Genomic DNA, 19,742 nt, shown 5'->3' with positions numbered 1-19,742 from the left:
CTCCTTTATAAAATCCCTGACAGATGGTCAGCTAACTTCTACTTGATCACCTCCAGAGATGGGAAGCTTACTACTCATGAATCAGCATATTGCATTTTGAAAATAGCTCTTATTGTTAGATCTTATTATGAGGTGAGAACAGAACCACTAAAACTTCTTGTTATAGTTCTCTCTTGAGCTACGTAGAGTAAATCTAAATCCCTTTACTTGTTAGCCCAAAATATATTCAAAATGTTTTTTTAGATGCTTTTTCCTCTTATCCTTTAAGTCTGAACCTTTCCAGGTGAAACATCCCCAGATTTTTTTTTTTTTTTTTTTTGCAGTACGCGGGCCTCTCACTGTTGTGGCCTCTCCCGTTGCGGAGCACAGGCTCCAGATGCGCAGGCTCAGTGGCCATGGCTCAGTGGCCATGGCTCACGGGCCCAGCCGCTCCGCGGCATGTGGGATCTTCCTAGACCGGGGCACGAACCCATGTCCCCTGCATCGGCAGGCGGACTCTCAACCACTGCGCCACCAGGGAAGCCCCCCAGATGTTTTTTTAACATTCTTCTTTTCTTCATATGATATATTTTTGAGTCTTTTCTTCAACCTGGTTACTTTTTCACCTAGACATGTTACACCTTCTCAATGTTTCTTTTGCAATGTGATCCTGAGAGCTAAATGTAGTAATGCACATACAGTGTAATTACTTCACTATACAATGGAACTGTTGTGTCATTCTGTGGTGACATTCTACACACCATTTCCTAAGCTGACATCGTCACACTGTGGAGTTTTCACTTTTACTCCATCAGGTCTTTTTCTCATGTATTGTTTAATTGTATCTTCCAATTTTATGCCTAGGTAATTATTATTTTTTTTTTGAGCATCACTTTTTAAATCTGTTTTTTACTTAAAAATAAGTAATTGGTTTTTAAAACTTAGAGAACTTCACATTTATTTTTGTTAAAGTGGTCCCCTTGATCTTTCCCTGGCATTTTGTGGCAAAACTTCCACCCTGTAAGTGTGTGGATATCTGAATGTCCATTTTTCAAGAGGAAGGATAATGCTAGAAAAGGCACCCTAAGTTCAGGAAGGGGTCTTTAGGGTAAGATATGTTAATTGAATGGAAATAAAGAGGAAAACCAGGTAAGAAAGTGGATATTTGGTGCAAGTTGAAGAAATTGAGGGGCAGATGGAAAGAAGTAAGTTATTGGAGTACATTAACCACATGAAAACTTTTAAATAGAGAGTAGCAACTCAGGAGTTATTTATAACAGGCAAGTAAAAAGATCCTAGAGATGAGAGACCTGATGGCGATGTGCTGGGTGAGAACCAGGCTAGGAGAGAACCTCCAGGAGAAGGAGGAGAAGTCGCCTTTTCTTGAGCATTTATTCTAAACACTTTACATGGAGTGTTTATTTGGTCCCCACAGTTGTAAGGCAGGGTTTTGTTGACCATATAGCAATTGAAGGGGCCAACTAAGAGGTAATAGATAAGCTTTAGCATCAGTCTGAAACAGGGGTGGAAACTGGCAAGCCATTAGGCCAAAAGAGGCCCAGAGTTGTGTTTTGTTTGGCAGTATTCTTTTGGGTGGTGGTGTGGCCCACATGCTGTAATTTTTTAAATTATTATGATTTTTTAAATATTTATTTAGTTTGGTTGCGCCGGGTCTTAGCTGCGACAGGTGGGCTCCTTCGTTGTGGCTCCAGGGCTCCTTAGTTGTGGCATGCAAACCGTCAGTTGCAGCATGCACGTGGGATCTAGTTCCCTGACCAGGTATTGAACCGGGCCCCCTGCATTGGGAGCATGGAGTCTTAACCACTGTACCACCAGGGAAGTCCCTATTATTATTATTTTTAAAACACAATATGATTATATTTTAGTACACAACCAAAATACAAAACACCGTAGTAAGTTGACAGCAGTAGAACATGGTATTTCATTTGCATTGCATAACAGACGGTTAACATTCTTAGTTGTAAATGAGTTCTCCACATGCTTTTTTTTTTTTTTTTTTTTTTTTTTCTCTTCTCGGTACGTGGGCCTCTCACTGTTGTGGCCTCTCCCGTTGCGGAGCACAGGCTCCGGACGCGCAGGTTCAGCAGCCATGGCTCGTGGGCCCAGCCGCTCCGCGGCATGTGGGATCTTCCCAAACCGGGGCACGATCCCATGTCCCCTGCATCAGCAGGCAGACTCCCAACCACTGCACCACCAGGGAAGCCCTCCACATGCTTTTAAAAAGGCATTGGGACTAAGCAGGTATTAAGCTTAGTGGCAGTACAGGGAACTTTGCTCCTGTTTTATTTGCTACCCTTTTCATGCATTTACAGTAATTGCCCACTGCCTGCATTTGAAATTGTGACTCCTGCCTCTCAGGACCAATTCACCATCAATGAAACAAAGTAACAATGTGTAACCCTTTGGCTTATTAAGATGAGAATTGTATCAAGTAATTTGCTGTATGCCTTTAAGCCATCCATTTGTATGTACTAATAGTATGTACCTTGAGACTTCTTTCCGTGAAGACTAGAGTTTTTTTCCCCATCCTGTGTTGTTAAAAAGATGCATTATCGGGCTTCCCTGGTGGCGCAGTGGTTGAGAGTCCGCCTGCCGATGCGGGGGACACGGGTTCGTGCCCCGGTCTGGGAAGATCCCACATGCTGCGGAGCGGCTGGGCCCGTGAGCCATGGCTGCTGAGCCTGCGCATCGGGAGCCTGTGCTTCACAACGGGAGAGGCCACAGCACTGAGAGGCCCGCGTACCGCAAAAAAAAATAAAATAAAAATTTTTTAAAGATGTATTATGGACAGAGAGGTACCATAAGGAAGTAGAGAGAGAAGAAAAGAATCCTCTAATCTACTAGTTTTCATCAATTGGTTCTTAACCTTTAACTTTTCTTGGGTTAAGGTCCTCTTTCAGAATCTTCTGAAAACTTTGAATTCTCATCTCAAAAAATTTTATACACACCTATCCATAGACCTCAGGTTCAGAATCCCTTTAAAGTTATGATGCTGAGGTGTCATCTGTTTAGGGAGCTTTAGTTACATTTCAGTACATGGACTAAGGACTAGCTTATCCCAAAGCTAAAGTCCCATCTTGAGAGCTTATTTTTTTATTATCATAGTGTGATAAGTTTTTCGCTATTCACTTCTAAAACCTTTCTTTTCTTTGAAAGTAGTTATCGTCTAATGAACAAATTCAGTTTAATGCTCTGTTTAAATTTTACGCTGGTTACCTTATACCAAGTGTGCTTTAAATTGACCCTCTAAGTTTCAGTGTTCCTTTGAAAGGTAATCATTACTTTTCTTGATTTATTAATGTGGGGGAGGCAGAGCTGAACTGTGACCCTTAGAAGCTTCACCTCTTTTATTGACTTATTTATTTATTGGCTGCGCTGGGTCTTGGTTGTGGCATGCGAGAGCTTTAGTTGCAGCCTGCATGCGGGATCTAGTTCCCCAACCAGGGATCAAACCCGGGCCCCCTGCATTGGGAGTGTGGAGTCTTACCCACTGGACCACCAGGGAAGTCCCAGAAGCTTTACTTCTGCTCCCTGTTTATATGAGAGCTTGCCGATTTGACCAATCTGAATACCAAGTGCCCCAGAACTCTTTGGTGGATCTGCCAATTTGTAGTGCTAATGACCAGTAAGGAGTCCAGTTTCTGGATGCATTTTGAGTAGTTGATCTGTTCTTTGTTTTTGCTCGTTCTTCTTCCTCCTAATAGATAAAATACCTTATTTCTCTTATTCCCTACTGCAGGGAAATTAGCCTATAAAGGGTCAGTTAGTAGATATCTTAGGCTTTGTGGGCTGTATGTGTTCTTTTGTAACCACTCCACTCTGCTGTTGTAGTGTGAAAGCAGCCAGCCAGCTGTCGGGTATGGCTGTGTTCCTATAAAACATTTACTTATAAAAACAGACGGTGGGGGCTTCCCTGGTGGCGCAGTGGTTGAGAGTCCGCCTGCCAATGCAGGGGACGCGGGTTCGTGCCCCGGTCCGGGAAGATCCCACATGCCGCGGAGCGGCTGCGCCTGTGAGCCATGGCCGCTGAGCCTGCGCGTCCGGAGCCTGTGCTCCGCGACGGGAGAGGCCACAGCGGTGAGAGGCCCGCGTACCGCAGAAAAAAAAAAAAAAAAAAAAAACAGACGGTGGAACCTCCCTGGTGGCGCAGTGGTTAAGAATCTGCCTGCCAATGCAGGGTACACGGGATCAAGCCCTGGTCCGGGAAGCTCTCACATGCCGCAGAGCAACTCAGCCCTTGCGCCACAACTACTGAGCCTGTGTGCCACAGCTACAGAAGCCCACACACCTAGAACCTGTGCTCCGCGACAAGAGAAGACACCGCAATGAGAAGCCCCCGCGCTGCAATGAAGAGTAGCTCCCGCTCGCCACAACTAGAGAAAGCCCGTGCACAACAATGAAGACACAATGCAGCCAAAAATAAAATAAATAAATAAAATTTAAAAACAAAAACAGTTGATGGCTGGATTTGGCCCACAGGCCATAGGTTGCCACCCTCCATCTTAGCGCAGTGTTGTACAATAGAATTTCCTTTAACGACGGAAGTGTTCTGTATCTGTGCTGTCCAGTATAGTAGCCACTACTCACATGTAGCTACTGAGTACTTGGAATGTGGTAAGGTGACTGAGGAGCTGGATGTTTACATTTGCTTATTCTAATTAATTTAGCTACAGCATCGGACACTGCAGCCATAGCGCCCTGCATGGTGCCTTGAACAGGGACATGGTGAATGTTTCTTGCAATGAAATTGGCGAATTAAACTTCTCATCTGTTGTTACCAATAGGATAAAATGATGACAGAGAGAACCTTGTTGAAGGAGCGTTACCAGGAGGTCCTGGACAAGCAGAGGCAAGTGGAGAATCAGCTCCAAGTGCAATTAAAGCAACTTCAGCAAAGGAGAGAAGAAGAAATGAAGAATCACCAGGTATTCTGCTTATGTTGAAATTGGCAATAAGTAAAGTATAGTCCCTAATCAGACTTTAATTTTGTTTTCAAATTAATAGAAATAAAAAAGCAGTATTTAACTTTTTAATGGTTATCATAGAATTTTAAGGATAAACAAGAACCTTCGAGGGCATCTCGTCCAAACTCTCACTCCTATTTTGGTTCAGAGAGGAAAGGACTTTTTTTTTTTTTTTTCGGTACGTGGGCCTCTCACTGCCGCAGCCTCTCCCGTTGCAGAGCACAGGCTCCGGACGCGCAGGCTCAGCGGCCATGGCTCACAGGCCTAGCCGCTCCACAGCATGTGGGATCTTCCCGGACCGGGGCACGAACCCGTGTCCCCTGCATCGGCAGGCGGACTCTCAACCACTGCGCCACCAGGGAAGCCCAGGATTATTTATTTAATATATTTGTTTGACTGCCTACCTGGAAAGTCATTTGATTAGACTCCTGTCTCACACTATATTTAAAAATACAATTCTAAGTAAATTAAAAATATACATATAAAAACTGGAAAAAAATTTTAAATCAGAAGAAAATTTAGAAGAATATTTGTATACCTGAAGTTGCAAGAGGTCATTTTAACCCAGGCAGAAAACCTAGAAGATTTTTTAAAATTAATTATATATAATTAAACTTTTTGGCATGGCAAATGATATAGAAAACAGTCAAAAGATCAATATTAGACTGCGAGAAAATATTTATAGCACATATGACGAAGGGTTTAAGATGACATTCTGAGATTCCTACAAATTCATGGTAAAAGCCAAACAATCTAGAGAAACCAGGAAAAGTTACTGTATTACTTTCCTATTGTAATAGTTTTCTACTGTAATAGTTTCCCATTGCTGCTGTAACAAGTTGTCGTGAATTTAGAGCTTAAAACAACACGTTTATTATCTTACAGTTCTGTAGGTCAGAAGTACAACGTGGGTGTCACTGGGCTAAAATCAAGGTATTAGGAGGGCAGCATTCCTTTCTAGGGACTCTAGGGGAGAATACATTTCCCTGCATTTCTGGCTTCTAGAGGCTGTTTGCATTCCTTTACCTGTGGCCCCCGTCTCCATCTTCAGAGTCAGCAACGTTGCATTTCTGTAACTGTTCTTCCCTAATCACATCTTCCTCTGATCACAAGTGGGAAAGTTTCTCTGCTTTTAAAGACCCATTTGTGGTTAGATTGGGCCCACCCCGATAATTCAGGATTGTCTCCCTATCTCTTTTGCTATGGAGGGTAACATAGGTTCCAAGGAGTAGAACATGGACATTTTTGTGGGGAAGAGGTTATTATTTTGCCCATAACAGTCACAAACAGTAATTCACAGAAGAGGAAAAGCAAATGGGTAACAAATGTATGAAAATAAACTCAGCCTTACTAGTGTCGATCCATTTGTATAGCAAATATTTTTTGAGTTCCTGATGTACGCTCTGAAGATTTAGTGGTGAACGAAACATAGTCTCTGCCTTCATTGAATGCTTATTCTAGTTGGAGGAGACAGACAATAAAAACAGTAAAAGAACAGGAGGTAGTGAAATGCTCATTAAAATTACTAGATACCATTCCTCCCTCTTTCCCAAGAGATTGGGAAAAATGAAATAAGTTGTCAAAGGTAAGGAAAAATGAACTCTTTTTAGACATTGGTAGGAGTGTGAATTGGTATGACCATTTTAGAAAAGATATTAGGGCGACTTCCCTGGTGGTCCAGTGGTTAAGACTCCAAGCTTCCAATGCAGGGGGCACAGGTTCAATTCTTGGTTGGGGAACCAAGAATCCCGCATGACGTGCAGCGTGCCAAAAAGTTAAGTAAATAAATAAACAAGTAAATAAGTATATAAATAAAGTCTGAAGAAAAAAGATATTAGGAATTGTCACTTAAAATAATGTATATATACCTCGATTTAGCAGTCTCATTGTTAGGAGTCTATTCTACAGAAATAAAAGCTTTTGTATGAAAATATAGGCATACAGGATGTTTATTGTAGTATTATTTGTAGTTACAAGAAAACTGAAATCAGCCTTAACAGGATGGACTCTTAACAGAGACTGGTTGACTAAATTCGTTATATACATGTCATGTCGTGTTATACAGCTATTTTTTAATTTGATCTATATTTATCGATAGTATGCTCATGTCAGGTGAACAAAAGCAAGATGCAGAATAGTGTATATAAAATTACCTCATTATAAAGAAAACAAAAAAGCAAATACGTACGTAAGTACACATGTATTTGTGTAAGAATGGAGAAAGATGTGAAAGCATAGAACAAAACGCTTAACACATTGATTACTTTATGGGTGGAATTGGTGTGCATTAGGGGTGACTTAACTTTATTACTTTTTGTTCGACTTCTTATTATAAATATATATGTATATAGTTAAATAATTTAAAAAGAACAAAGGTAACCCCTACGCATAATAAAGTAGAGCCGTAACAAAACAAAACAAGGCCATATTTGTTGGAAGTAGCAAACTCCCACCCTGTGCAAGAATGCCTTTCTCAGCAGTCTTGACAGGTGTTCATTCAGCCTTTATATGAGCACCAGTAATGGAGAGCTTATTGCTTCACAAGGCAGTAAATTCCGTTTTTGAACAGTTGTGATTGTTAGAAATTCTTTTCTCCTGTTGAATTGAAATCTGCTTTATTATAACTTACTCCCTTTTGGGACTTTTTTGACTGCTTTTGGGACTACTCATCACCAGATTCCTTCAATTCAATTTGAAATCACTAAAGTTAATATGTTAATTTGAGATAGTTGAAAGTAACCTTCAGACCAAAAGAACTAATTCATTTCCTTCTTTATTTGTGTGTGACTATAATTGTGCGGGACTTAGGAGATATTAAAGGCTATCCAGGACGTAACAATAAAGCGAGAAGAAACAAAGAAGAAGATAGAGAAAGAAAAGAAGGAGTTTTTGCAGAAGGAGCAGGATCTGAAAGCTGAAATTGAGAAGCTTTGTGAGAAGGGCAGAAGGTAAATGATGCTGTTAAGAATAAAAACCCTGGGTTTATGTGTGTGTGTTTGTACATAACAGGCCGGTTCTACTTGTGTTTCTACTTTCTTTTCTTTCAGTCTAATTTTTATTTGAAAAACAAGTGCACAAATTAAAATCCTTGAGTGATTTTAGCTTTTTCAGCACCCTATGTTAAATTTAATAAAAAGTGTTTCAGGGATTCATCAGTACATTGAAATAACAGCAGCTCATTGTTTGGTTCCAAGTCTGATCAGGATTTTGATATATATCTAACACCTATTTCACTTGCCTTATCTGATGTTTGACAGTTTAGGCTATGAGGCTACTTTGATTATGTTAAATTCAGCACCAAAACCAAATTTCAAACTAACATTGCAAGCTGTTTGCAAAGCTATTTAATGGATCTGTGTCCTTTTCAGGGTACTGCAGCAAGGCTAAGGCGGGCATATAATTTGGTCATAGTTTCAATTTTCTAAGTTTCTTAATGTGACCTGTTTGGAAGCCAAAATAGTTGTGAATATTGTGATTTTATTTAAATTCTACTAAAATGCATTTTTATTTATCAAGAAAATCTTGGCTTGCTAATGTGTCCGAGAGCTAAGTGAAAAGTAGCGGGATACTTGGAAAATGATTCAGCAAATGAGGAAAGATGATAAATAAGACAGGACATTTTGGAATAATTGGGAAATTTTGAATATGGATTACGTATTAGGTAATATTGTATCAATGGTAAATATTTTGTGTGTGATTATGTAGAAGGTTCTTATTCTTAAGAGATACTTGCTGAAGTTTTAGGGGTTGTCATGATGTCTATAACTTTCAGGTGGTTCAGAGGGAGAAGTAAAGTAAATGTGGCAAAAAGCGTTAACAGCTGGTGAATCCAGATGAAGGGCATGTGTTCACTGGACTATTCTGTTAACTTTTCAGTTGGTTTGAAATTTTCAAAGAAAAAGTTGCAGGAGTGGGGGTAGATATAGGGAGAAATTAGCCAGGCAACGAATAGGGAAGAAGACATTGCAGGCAGGGGACCTATAGACGAGAAAGATTAGCAACTGAGACCTGAGGTAGAGAGGAATGAGGCTAGTGGAGGAGGCAGAAGCCCGATCACAAAGGCTCAGATCCCGCGTAAGGAGTTTGAGATTTTCCCTGATAGTGAGAGACTAGAGAGTTTTAAGGAGGGGTGGGGATCAGAGGATGAGATTTGCACTTATTTATTTATTTTTAATTAAAAAATTTTTAATTGAAGTATGGTTGATTTATAATATATTAGTTTCAGATGTACAACGTAGTGATTTAAAACCTTTATGGATTATATTTAAAGTTATTATAAAATATTGGCTGTATTCCCTGTGCTGTATACTATATCCTTACAGCTTATTTATTTTATACACAGTAGTTTGTACTTCTTAGTCCCCTACCCCTATCTTGCCCCTCCTCCCCATCTCCCCACTGGCAACCACCTGTTTGTTCTCTGTATCTGTGAGTCTGTTTCTGTTTTGTTACATTCATTCATTCTTTTCACTTTTTAGATTCCACATGTAAGTGATGACATACAGTATTGTGTTTTTCTATCTGATTTATTTCACTTAGCATAATGCCCTCCAGGTCCATCCATGTTATTGCAAATGGCAAAATTCCATTCTTTTTTATGGCTGAGTAGTATTCCATTGTGTGTGTGTGTGTGTGTGTGTGTGTGTGTGTGTGTGTGTATGTATGTATGTATGTATGTATTACCACATCTGTTTTATCCATTCATCTGTTGTTGGACACTTAGGTTGCTTCCCTATCTTGGCAACTGTAAATAGAGATTTTCAGTTTAGATAGATGATGATGCCAGTTGGAGAATAGACTGGAGTAGTGTAGAGGACCAGTTAGGAGACTTATCTGTCAGAGCCTGCGTTACAATAATGGTGGCCAAAACTGAAGTGCTGCAGTGGGGAGGAGAGATGTGAATCCATTTGTAAGGTGTTAGGGGTAGCACTAATAGGTGGAGAGGGAAGAGTTATAGAAACGCCCATATTTCTGGCTTGGAAAATTGGGGAAATAATGGGGTTTTCTAATAAGATGTCTTATTTAGTTACCCACTTTACAAGTTTCAAGTTAAATTCTACCTCCTTTGTAAAATCTTCCTTATCCAGTTCTTCCTGAACTAATCTCTCCCTCCTCAGAACATCTATACAGCTCTCTGCTGATTTTGCTTATTTTTTTATTTTTATTTTTTTTAATTTTTTTTGTTGTACGCGGGCCTCTCACTGTTGTGGCCTCTCCCGTTGCGGAGCACAGGCTCCGGACGGGCAGGCTCAGCGGCCATGGCTCACGGGCCCAGCCGCTTCGTGGCATGTGGGGTCTTCCCGGACTGGGGCACGAACCCGTGTGCCCTGCATCGGCAGGCGGACTCTCAACCACTGCGCCACCAAGGAAGCCCCCTGATTTTGCTTATTTTTGTATTATACTGTACTCTACATTTTTTTCTACCTGTGTATGTCTTGGCTGGCCATTGATATTGTAAGCCTCTTGAGGATAAAGACTGGACTCTCCCTCTTCGTATGTATTTAAAAATTTTTTTTTTACTCTTTTGTGTTCTTTTACACTTAGCTCAGTGCTATATACTGATAAGTATTGGACAAATATTTGTTGAATTACTGGATAGGAAATTAAATTTCACCTTGATATTATAGATGAATTTACGTAATAGAAATTTGCTAAGTGCTTTGTACTGTTTAAAGGTAATTACTGTGTTTTTTATTGTAATTATAATTTTTAAAGAAGACACGATGAACTGACCAAAAAAAAAAGACCAAATATTCAGTTTAGTCACGTATTTGATTTTTTTTCTCCTTGACACTTGGCTGCTTTATAATGGACATTGTCTTGCCTTTGTGGGGACACTTTCTAGTTTCCAGCTTGCATCCTTCAAGATTATTGCTGGTATTAGAAAGGTGAGGCTTCCAAGCTAGTTCTCTTCTACGGCCGAACTTCTTTTTAAGCTCCCTGCCTTTAATAGTGACTCATCGAGAATAATAGCAAATAAGGCTCTTCTTGAATAAAGATGGTGAGCTTGCGCTTTAAGAGACATCATCGGTTGATTCACAAAGGTAGGTTGGGACCAGTAGCCGAAAAATTGCAATATCAAGCAAAGGTCTTCTTTTTTTTTTTTTAATATTTATTTATTTATTTGGCTGCACCAGGTCTTAGTTGCGGCATGTGGGATCCTCCCGGACTGGGGCACGAACCCGTGTCCCCTGCATTGGCAGGCGGACTCTCAACCACTGCGCCACCAGGGAAGCCCGGGTCTTCTTTTTTAAAATGCCCTGAGCTTGCCTGATGAACTCGTGATAGAGTGATAGGTAAATAGCAGATCAAGGGAGTTAATGTTGGAAGCATTACTTTGGATGTGGTATAAGAGTTTATGCTATATTGAAATTGACAGGGTACAAGAGGATTCTTTTTGGAAATTTCTCACCAAATGCTAGTTTATTTAACTGGTATGCTTTGAAGTCCTAATAGCTTGTCTGGCAATCAGTAAATCTAGTGAGTATTTCTTAGGTGCAAAGCAGTGAGCCAGACTGTTCAGCATCCTGTATTTTGACCACAGCCTTCAGTCCTTCCAGCTTTCTGTCTCATTCCCAGTAAATGTACACTTTGACATCAAGTCCTCTTTCTTGTTTTTTGACTTCATTCCAGTTTCTCCCAGTCCTCCAGCTCCCTGGAAGCATTTCTTTGCCTAGCCAGACTGGACTCATGGTCCATTACTTGAATTTCTCCCTTACCATTACCATCAATTCTGTGGAGGCTTGTTCCTTTCCTTTCATTTTTCCATAGTACTCCAGTCCTGGGCCAAGTCAACCCCCACACCTACCCCCCCACCCTGCCCCCTCCTACATCTATCTCTATTCTTCTTATACTTGGGCTGCTGAGGGCTGCTGCAGGAGATCACACTGTGTGTCTTGAGGCCAGAATAAATTTGACAGAATAAATTTGACTTTCAAGAACACCCGGACCCTCAGGACTCCCTCTTCCTCTGAGGGCTGTCCCTAACTATTACCTCTCTTTCTAAACTTTCTGTCTCCACCACTTCTCTCCTTAGTCTTAGCAAGTGATCTTGCCTTTTATTTGACTGAAAAAATAGGGGCCATCGAGTAAACCTTCCTTCAGTTTCCTATCAGCAGATACATCCATCTTTTCTTCCTGTCCTTGTATCTGAGTCTAAACTACCTGTGTGTGAATCCTGTTTCCTCTTGCTTTTCCCACTTCTCCGTAAGTGACACCACACTCTCCTCCAGTGACTAAGCCGAATAACCAAGTCATTCTGAATTCTTCTCTTAACCCCTTTCTGCTTTACCAAGTCCTGTAGAGTCTTAATATTAATTGTCCCTTTCTCTCCATTCACTCTGCCACTCTTAGTTCAGGTTTCTGTCAGTTCTCCTAGATTCTGAGGCAGGCTACTAAACGTTCTTTGCCTCCAGTCTCCTCCATTTTAATTGGTCTAGTACAAATCTGTCGAAGAAATCTGTCAAAGAATACGGATCTGATGATGTCATTTCCCTGCTTAAAGTCCTTCATAGTTCCTAGGGTAAAGTTTAAACTCTTTAGTTTACTATAAGAGGCCCTCAATTATCTAGTCCCTGTTTATGTCCCTAGCTGCATCTTTTACCATTCCCCCAAACCACCATGCTAGTTTATACCTAACTACTACATGTTGTATCCTGAACTCACTTAAAACTCAGCCTGTATCAACTGCTCTAGAAAGCTTTCCCAGATACTCCCCTTATCCTCCCCTTCACACACCCTGACCATTTAATTTAGATGACCTTCCTCCGTATTCACCTAGCACGGTGTGTATGCTTCTGTCATAACACTGACCTCTGATGGTCTTTTGTGTTTACTGGAATGTTTCCCACATTATATAGTCAGCTTCTTGAGGGCAGGTATTTCGATTATCTATCGCTGTCAAAAAAACACTGTAGAACTTAGTGTCTTAAAACAGCAACAATATTTTATTATTTCTCTCAATTCTTTGGGTTGATTGAGTCTCAGATGGATGGTTCTTCTAGTGTCCTTTGGAGTCTTTCCTGTAGCTGCCGTTATGTGGCAACTGGGGCTGGAATGTCCAAGATGGCTTCATTCATATTTCTGCCTTGGCAGGGACACGTGGAAAGCTGAGTTCCGGTGGGACTCTGGGATGTCTAGGCCTTTTCACTCTATCTCTCCATGCTGTCTCAGGACTTTTTCCTCTCCAGGTGGTCTTTCCAGCTAAGGAGCCAGATTTCTTACTTGGTGGCTCAGGGCTCCCAAGAGTACAAAAGTGGAAGTTTCCAGGCTTTCTTAAGGCATAGACTTGGGACCAGTACAGTGCTACTACTGTGGCATTCTGTTGGTTAACATGAGTGACAGGGCCAGCCCAGATTCAGTGTGGGAGGGGACTGCGAGGAGGAGGCCTGGTTCACTGGGACGACTCCATTTTTGGAGATTTGCTACCACGGCAAGTAACACATCTTGTTTAACTTTTTCTGCTGAGCACGTAATAGTTTCTTTTAGATACGGGAAATCATAGAAGTTATATAAACGGGTTACATAATTGGAGGTGTTTTAGAAGTATGCAGGATGAATTATGAGGAGAGACAGAGGCTGAGACATCAACCAGTAAGCTCTTAACAATAAAGTGAGTTTATAAGAATTATTATAAGACTAATGGTGGTTGAATGAAAAGGGAGAAATGGATTTAGGAGGGATTGGTGTCGGATTATTTTAAGGATTAGGACAGAGGGAGAAGTCAAAAATAACTTCATTGTTTTGACCCTGGGTAACTCTGTGCCGCCATGGACAGTAATCGGGAAGTAGAATACCAGTTCTAAATTTTGAGGATAAAGTAATACTTTTGATGATACGGGACATGCAAGTTAAAATACTTAGTAGGCAATTAGAAATGGGAGACTTGAATACAGAAGAGATGCTGTCTTCATTTGGAGTTGCATATAGGTGATAGTTAAAATGATAGGAGTGAATTTTCTGTGGGAAAAAGTATAGAGTAGGGCTCAGTTCTGAACTTTGAGGTACACCTGCAGTTTGGGAGTAGAAAGAGGAAGAGAAGGCAAAAAGAATAATCAGAGAAGGAAAAGGAAGCAGTTTAAAATAGTAGTATAGGGTTTCAACGGGAGAAGGTGGTTAACAGCGTCAGAAACTATAGGGTAGGAAATGAGAACCAGGTCTGATTAAAGGCTATTGGTAATTTAAAATAATTAATTAATTAATTTATTTATTTATTTTTGGCTGCACTGGGTCTTTGTTGCTGCACTCGGGCTTTCTCTAGATGCGGCGAGCGGGGCTACTCTTCATTGCGGTGCGTGGGCTTCTCATTGCAGTGGCTGCTCTTGTTGCAGAGCACGGACTCTAGGCACACGGGCTTCAGTAGTTGTGGTGTGCAGGCTCAGTAGTTGTGGCTCACGGGCTCTAGAGCGCAGGCTCAGTAGTTGTGATGCACAGGCTTAGTTGCTCTGCGGCATGTGGGATCTTCCCGGACCAGGGCTCGAACCCGTGTCCCCTGCATTGGCAGGCGGATTCTTAACCACTGCACCACCAGGGAAGTCCCGCTATTGGTAATTATTGAATGTAACCAATAGGGATTTTTAGGTAGAGGAATTAGGTTATTGGATTGATTTTTCCCCCAATATTTTATTATGAAAATTTTCAAACATTCAGAGAAACTGCAAGTATCGTACACTAACACTCACCACCTAGATTCAGCAATTAACGTTCTATTAAATTTGTTTCAACAGTATCTTTCCCTCTATCTATTCATCAGTCCATCTTGTTTTTTATGCATATTAGAGTAAGATGTAGTCATCAGTAAGTTCACCTATAAACTCATAAACTTGTATATCATTAATTAGACTTTAATATTATTTGTGTTTCCTTTTTTGTGGTAATAAATTGTATATGCAGTTAAATATATAAATATTAAGTTGTACCATTCAGTGAGTTTTGACAAATGTATATACCCTTGTAATTCAAAGCCCATCAAGACATAGAGAATACTATGATTAAACCAGATAATTTCTCATGTACCTTCCCTGTCATTCCCTGTCCTTACACTCCCAAAGGTAACTACTGTTCTGACTTTTTTATCGAAGACTAATTCTGTATGTTCTAGAATGTCACATAAATGAAATCATACAACATGTACTCTTTTCTTTCATTCAGCATAATGCTTTTGGTAGTTTTCATGCTGTCTTTTTTATTCTTGAGTAGTATTCTTCTTGTTAATATACCACAGTTTATCCATCTTCCTGTTGATGGTAGGTAGCAGTTTCCAGGTTTTTGACTATTATGAATAAAGCTGTGAATATTCAAGTGCAAGTCTTTGTGTGATCATATACTTTTATTTCTCTTGGATAAATTCCTAGGAATACAATTGCTGGGTTGTAGGGTAGGTATATGTTTAGTTTTATAAGAAAAGGCCAAACATATTTCCAAAGTGTATATACCTTTTTATACTCTACCTACAATGTTTGAGAGTTTGGGTTGCTTCATATCCTTGCCATTCAAGTGGTTGTGCAGTAGTATTTCATTGTGGTTTTGATTTGCATTTCCCTAGTGACTAATGATGTTGATCACTTTTTCCATGTGCTTATTGGTCATTAATTTACCTGTTTTTGTGAAGCGTCCTGTCAAATATTCCCCCCTACGCACACCTTTTTTGCGGGAATTGAGGTTTTGGCTTTCTATGACTGTATAGTAGATGCTCTTTACATATTCCAAATAGTCTTTTGTCAGTTACATGTTCCGTGAAAATTTTCTTCCAGTCTCTGACTTATCTATTCATTTTAAAATTGCATCTTTTGGTGAGCAGAAAATTTACTTTCAATGATGTCTAATTTATCAAGTTTCCATTTACAGGTATTGCATTCTCTGTCCTAAGAAACCTCTGCCTCCCCTGAAGTAGCAAAGATGTTCTCCTCTGTTTTCTTATGGAAGCTTTATCATTTTAGCTTTTAATATTTATGTCTCTGATCCATCTCAGATTAATTTTTGTGTATGGTGAGAAGTAGGGGTTGAAGTTAATTTTTTCCCATGTGGATATCCAGTTGTTCTGGCACCATTTGTTGAAAAGACTTTCCCCATTGGGTTGCTTGACACCTTCGCCAAAAACCAAATGGCAGTATGAGTCATTTGTATAAATAGTGGGTTTATTCTGAGTACAGTACCAATCTATTGCATTGATATATTTGCCTATCTTTATGTCAGATCACAGTGTTGTAATTATCATAGGTTTATAGTAAGTCATGAAGTCAGATTATGCAAAGTCTTCTGCTTTTTTTTTTAACTTTAAAAAAATAATTAATTTTTGGCTGCGTTGGGTCTTCATTGCTGTGTGCAGGCTATCTCTAGTTGCGGTGAGTGGGGGGGCTACTGTTCGTTGTGGTGTACGGGCTTCTCATTGCAGTGGCTTCTCTTGTTGCAGACCATGGGCTCTAGGCGCAAGGGCTTCAGTAGTTGTGGCACGCAGGCTCAGTAGTTGTGGTGCACGGGATTAGTTGCTCCGTGGCATGTGGGATCTTTCCGGACCAGGGATTGAACCCATGTCCCCTGCATTGGCCGGCGGATTCTTAACCACTGCCCCACCAGGGAAGTCCCAAAGTCGTCTTCTTTTTGTTCAAGATTGCTTTGGATATTCTAGGTTGTTTGCACTTACATATATATATTTGAGAAGCAGCTTATCATTTTCTACAAAAACAACAGATATTCTGTTGACATATATTTATTAATGACATATATTTATTATTATACAGAGTATTTTTCACTGCCCATCCTCGGTGCTCTGCCTGTTTATCCCCCACTCCCCAACTGATCTTTTTATTGTCTCCATAGTTTTGCTTCTTCCAGAGTGCTGTATAGTTGAATCATACAATATGTAGGCTTTCAGATTGGCTTCTTTCACTTAGTACTATGCATTTGAGGTTTCTCCATGTCTTTTCATGGCTTGATAGCTCATTTCTTTTTAGCATTGAATAATATTCCATTGTTTGAATGTACAACAGTTTTTTATTTATTCATCTTTGAAGGACATCTTGGTTGCTTCCAAGTTTTGGCAATTTGCATAAAGCTGCTATAAATATCCAAGTGCAAATTTTTGTATGAACATAAGTTTTCAGCTCCTTTAGGTAGATACCAAGAAGTGTGATGGCTGGATCATATGGTAAGAGTATGTTTAGTTTTGTAAGAAACTGGCAAACTGTCTTCCAGAGTGGCTGTACCACTTTGCATTCCCAACAGAAATGAATGAGAGTTCCTGTTGCTCCACATCCTCGCCAGCATTTGTCGTTGTCAGTGTTCTGGATTTTGGTCATTTTAATAGGTATGTAGTGGTATCTCATTGTTTTAATTTGCATTTCCCTGATGACAAACGATGTAGAACATCTTTTCATATCCTCATTTGCCACCTGTATATCTTTTTTGGTGAGGTGTCTGTTAAAGTCTTTGGCCCATTTTTAAAATCTTTTTTGTTTTTAAACTGAGAGATGATATTTTAAATTTAATTTTATTCCTATTTTTTTGGCTGTGCTGTGTGGCCTCCAGGATTTCAATTGCCTGACCAGGGATTGAACCCGGGCCACGGCCGTGAAAGCCTGGAATCCCAACCACTAGGCCACCAGGGAACTTCCTTATTGTTTGTTTTATTGTTGAATTTTAAGAGCTCTTTGTATCCTTTGGATAACATTCCTTTGTCAGATGTGTCTTTTGCAAATATTTTCTCCCAGGCTGTGGCTTGTCTTCTGATTTTCTTGATACTTTTTTTCACAGAGCAGAAGTTTTTAATTTTATTTATTTATTTGGCCTCACTGCATGGCTTGTGGATCTTAGTTCCCTGATCAGGGATTGAACCCAGGCCCTTGGCAGTGGAAGCGTGGAATCCTAATTACTGAACTGCCAGGGAATTACCAGAAGTTTTTAATTTTAATGAAGTCTAATTTATCAAGTATTTCTTTTGTGGATCATGTCTTTGGTGTTATATCATTCATTTAGGTTTTCTCCTATGTTGTCTTCTAGGAGTTTTATAGTTTTGCATTTTACATTTAGGTCCATGATCCATTTTCAGTTAATTTTTGTGAAAGGTGTAAGGTCTGTGTTTAGATCCATTTTTTTTTTGCATGTGGATGTCCAGTTCTAGCACCATTTGTTGAAGAGACTCTTTGCTCCATTTTATTATCTTCACTTCTTTGTTAAAGATCAGTTGACTGTGTTTATGGAGTTCTATTTCTAGGCTCTCTGTTCTGTTCCACTGATCTATTTGCCTATTCTTTCACAAATACCACGCTGTCTTGATTTTATAGCTTTATAGTAAGTCTGGAAGTTGAGTAGCATCAGTCTTCCAATTTTGTTCTTCTCTTTCAATATTGTGTTGCTTATTCTAGATCCTTTGCCTCTTCTTATAAACTTTAGAGTCAATTTGTTGATATCCATAGAATAACTTGCTGGGATTTTGATTGGGATTGTGTTGACTCTGTAGATCAAGTTGGGAAGAACTGACATCTTGACAATGTTGAGTCTTCCTTTCCATGAACATGGAATATCTCTCCATTTATTTAGCTCTTCTTTGATATTGTTCATCATAGTTTTGTACTTTTCCTCATACAGATCTTGTACATATTTTGTTAGATTTATACCTAAGTGTATGTAGTGTAAATGATAATTGTGTTTTTAATTTCAAATTCCACTTATTCTTTTTTTTGGCCGCACAATGTGACTTGTGGGATCTTAGTTCCCTGACCAGGGATTGAACCCACACCCCCTGCATTGGAAGTGCAGAGTCTTAACTACTGGACTGCCAGGGAAGTCCCAAATTCCACTTGTTCGCTGTTAGCATTTAGGAAAGCAATTGACCTTTGTATATTAACCTTGTGTTGTGCAACCTTGCTTTAACAGCTTATTAGTTCAAGGAGGGTTTTTTTGTCTGTTCTTTCCAATTTTATAAGTGGATGATCATGTCATTTGCAAACAAAGACAGTTTTATGTCTTCCTTTTCAGTCTGTATACCTTTTATTTCTTTTTCTTGCTTTATTACATTTTCAAGGACTTCCAGTATGATGTTGAAAAGGGGTGGTGAGAGGGGACTTCTTTACCTTGTACCTGATCTTGGGAAACTTCAAGTTTCTCACTCTTGAGTATGATGTTAACTGTAGACTTTTTTGTAGATGTCTACCATGTTGAGAAAGTTCCCCTCTATTCCTAGTTTACTGAGAATTTTTACCATTAATGGATGATGGATTTTGTCAAATGCTTTTTCTGCATCTGTTGACATGATCATTTGATTTTTCTTTTTTAGTCTTTTGATGTGATGGATAATATTAATTGATTTTTGAATGTTGAACTAGCCTTGCATACCTGGGGTAAATCCCACTTGGTCATGATTCTTTTTATACTTTTTTGTATTGATTCGCTAATATTTTGTGAAGGATTTTTGCATCTGTGTTCATGAAAGATATTCGTCTGTAGCTTTTTCTTCTTTTATTTTTGTCTGGTTATGGTACTAGGGTAAGTGCTGGCCTCATAGACTGAATTAGGAAGTATTTCCTCTGCTTCTGTCTTCTAAAAGATTGTAGAGAATTGGTATAATTTCTTCCTTAAATGTGTGGTAGAATTCACTAGTGAACCCATCTGGGCCTGGTATTTTCTGTTTTGGAAGGTTATTAATTATTGAATCAATTTTTAAAATAGATATCGATGTTCATTCCTTTTTAATGCTGAGTAGTTGTCCATTGTGTGAATATCCAACAATTTGTTTACTCAGTTGAAGGTGTTCTTCTAATATAAACTGTCTCCTATTGTTTC

At 39.6% G+C, this 19,742-nt stretch overlaps 1 protein-coding gene across 6 annotated transcripts in view; it reads left to right on the top strand.

Moving 5' to 3' along the window:
- Window positions 1-19,742, top strand: part of RNF214 (ring finger protein 214) — a 56,372-nt gene that overhangs the window by 5,649 nt on the left and 30,981 nt on the right. For 5 of the 6 annotated variants that reach the window (XM_033862036.2, XM_019941840.3, XM_019941837.3 and 2 more), the window contains 2 exons: window positions 4,785-4,925; window positions 7,773-7,912. In XM_033862036.2, coding sequence (XP_033717927.1) covers window positions 4,785-4,925; window positions 7,773-7,912 — 281 coding nt within the window. The remainder of the gene's footprint in view (window positions 1-4,784; window positions 4,926-7,772; window positions 7,913-19,742) is intronic. The other variant, XM_019941839.3, reaches the window with a different exon arrangement.

The sequence above is a fragment of the Tursiops truncatus genome, chromosome 8, assembly GCF_011762595.2.
Source record: "Tursiops truncatus isolate mTurTru1 chromosome 8, mTurTru1.mat.Y, whole genome shotgun sequence".
In the NCBI taxonomy this organism is placed as follows: Eukaryota; Metazoa; Chordata; class Mammalia; order Artiodactyla; family Delphinidae; genus Tursiops; species Tursiops truncatus.
Note: the sequence above shows the minus strand (reverse complement) of the source record. Positions and strands in the feature narration are given on the sequence as shown.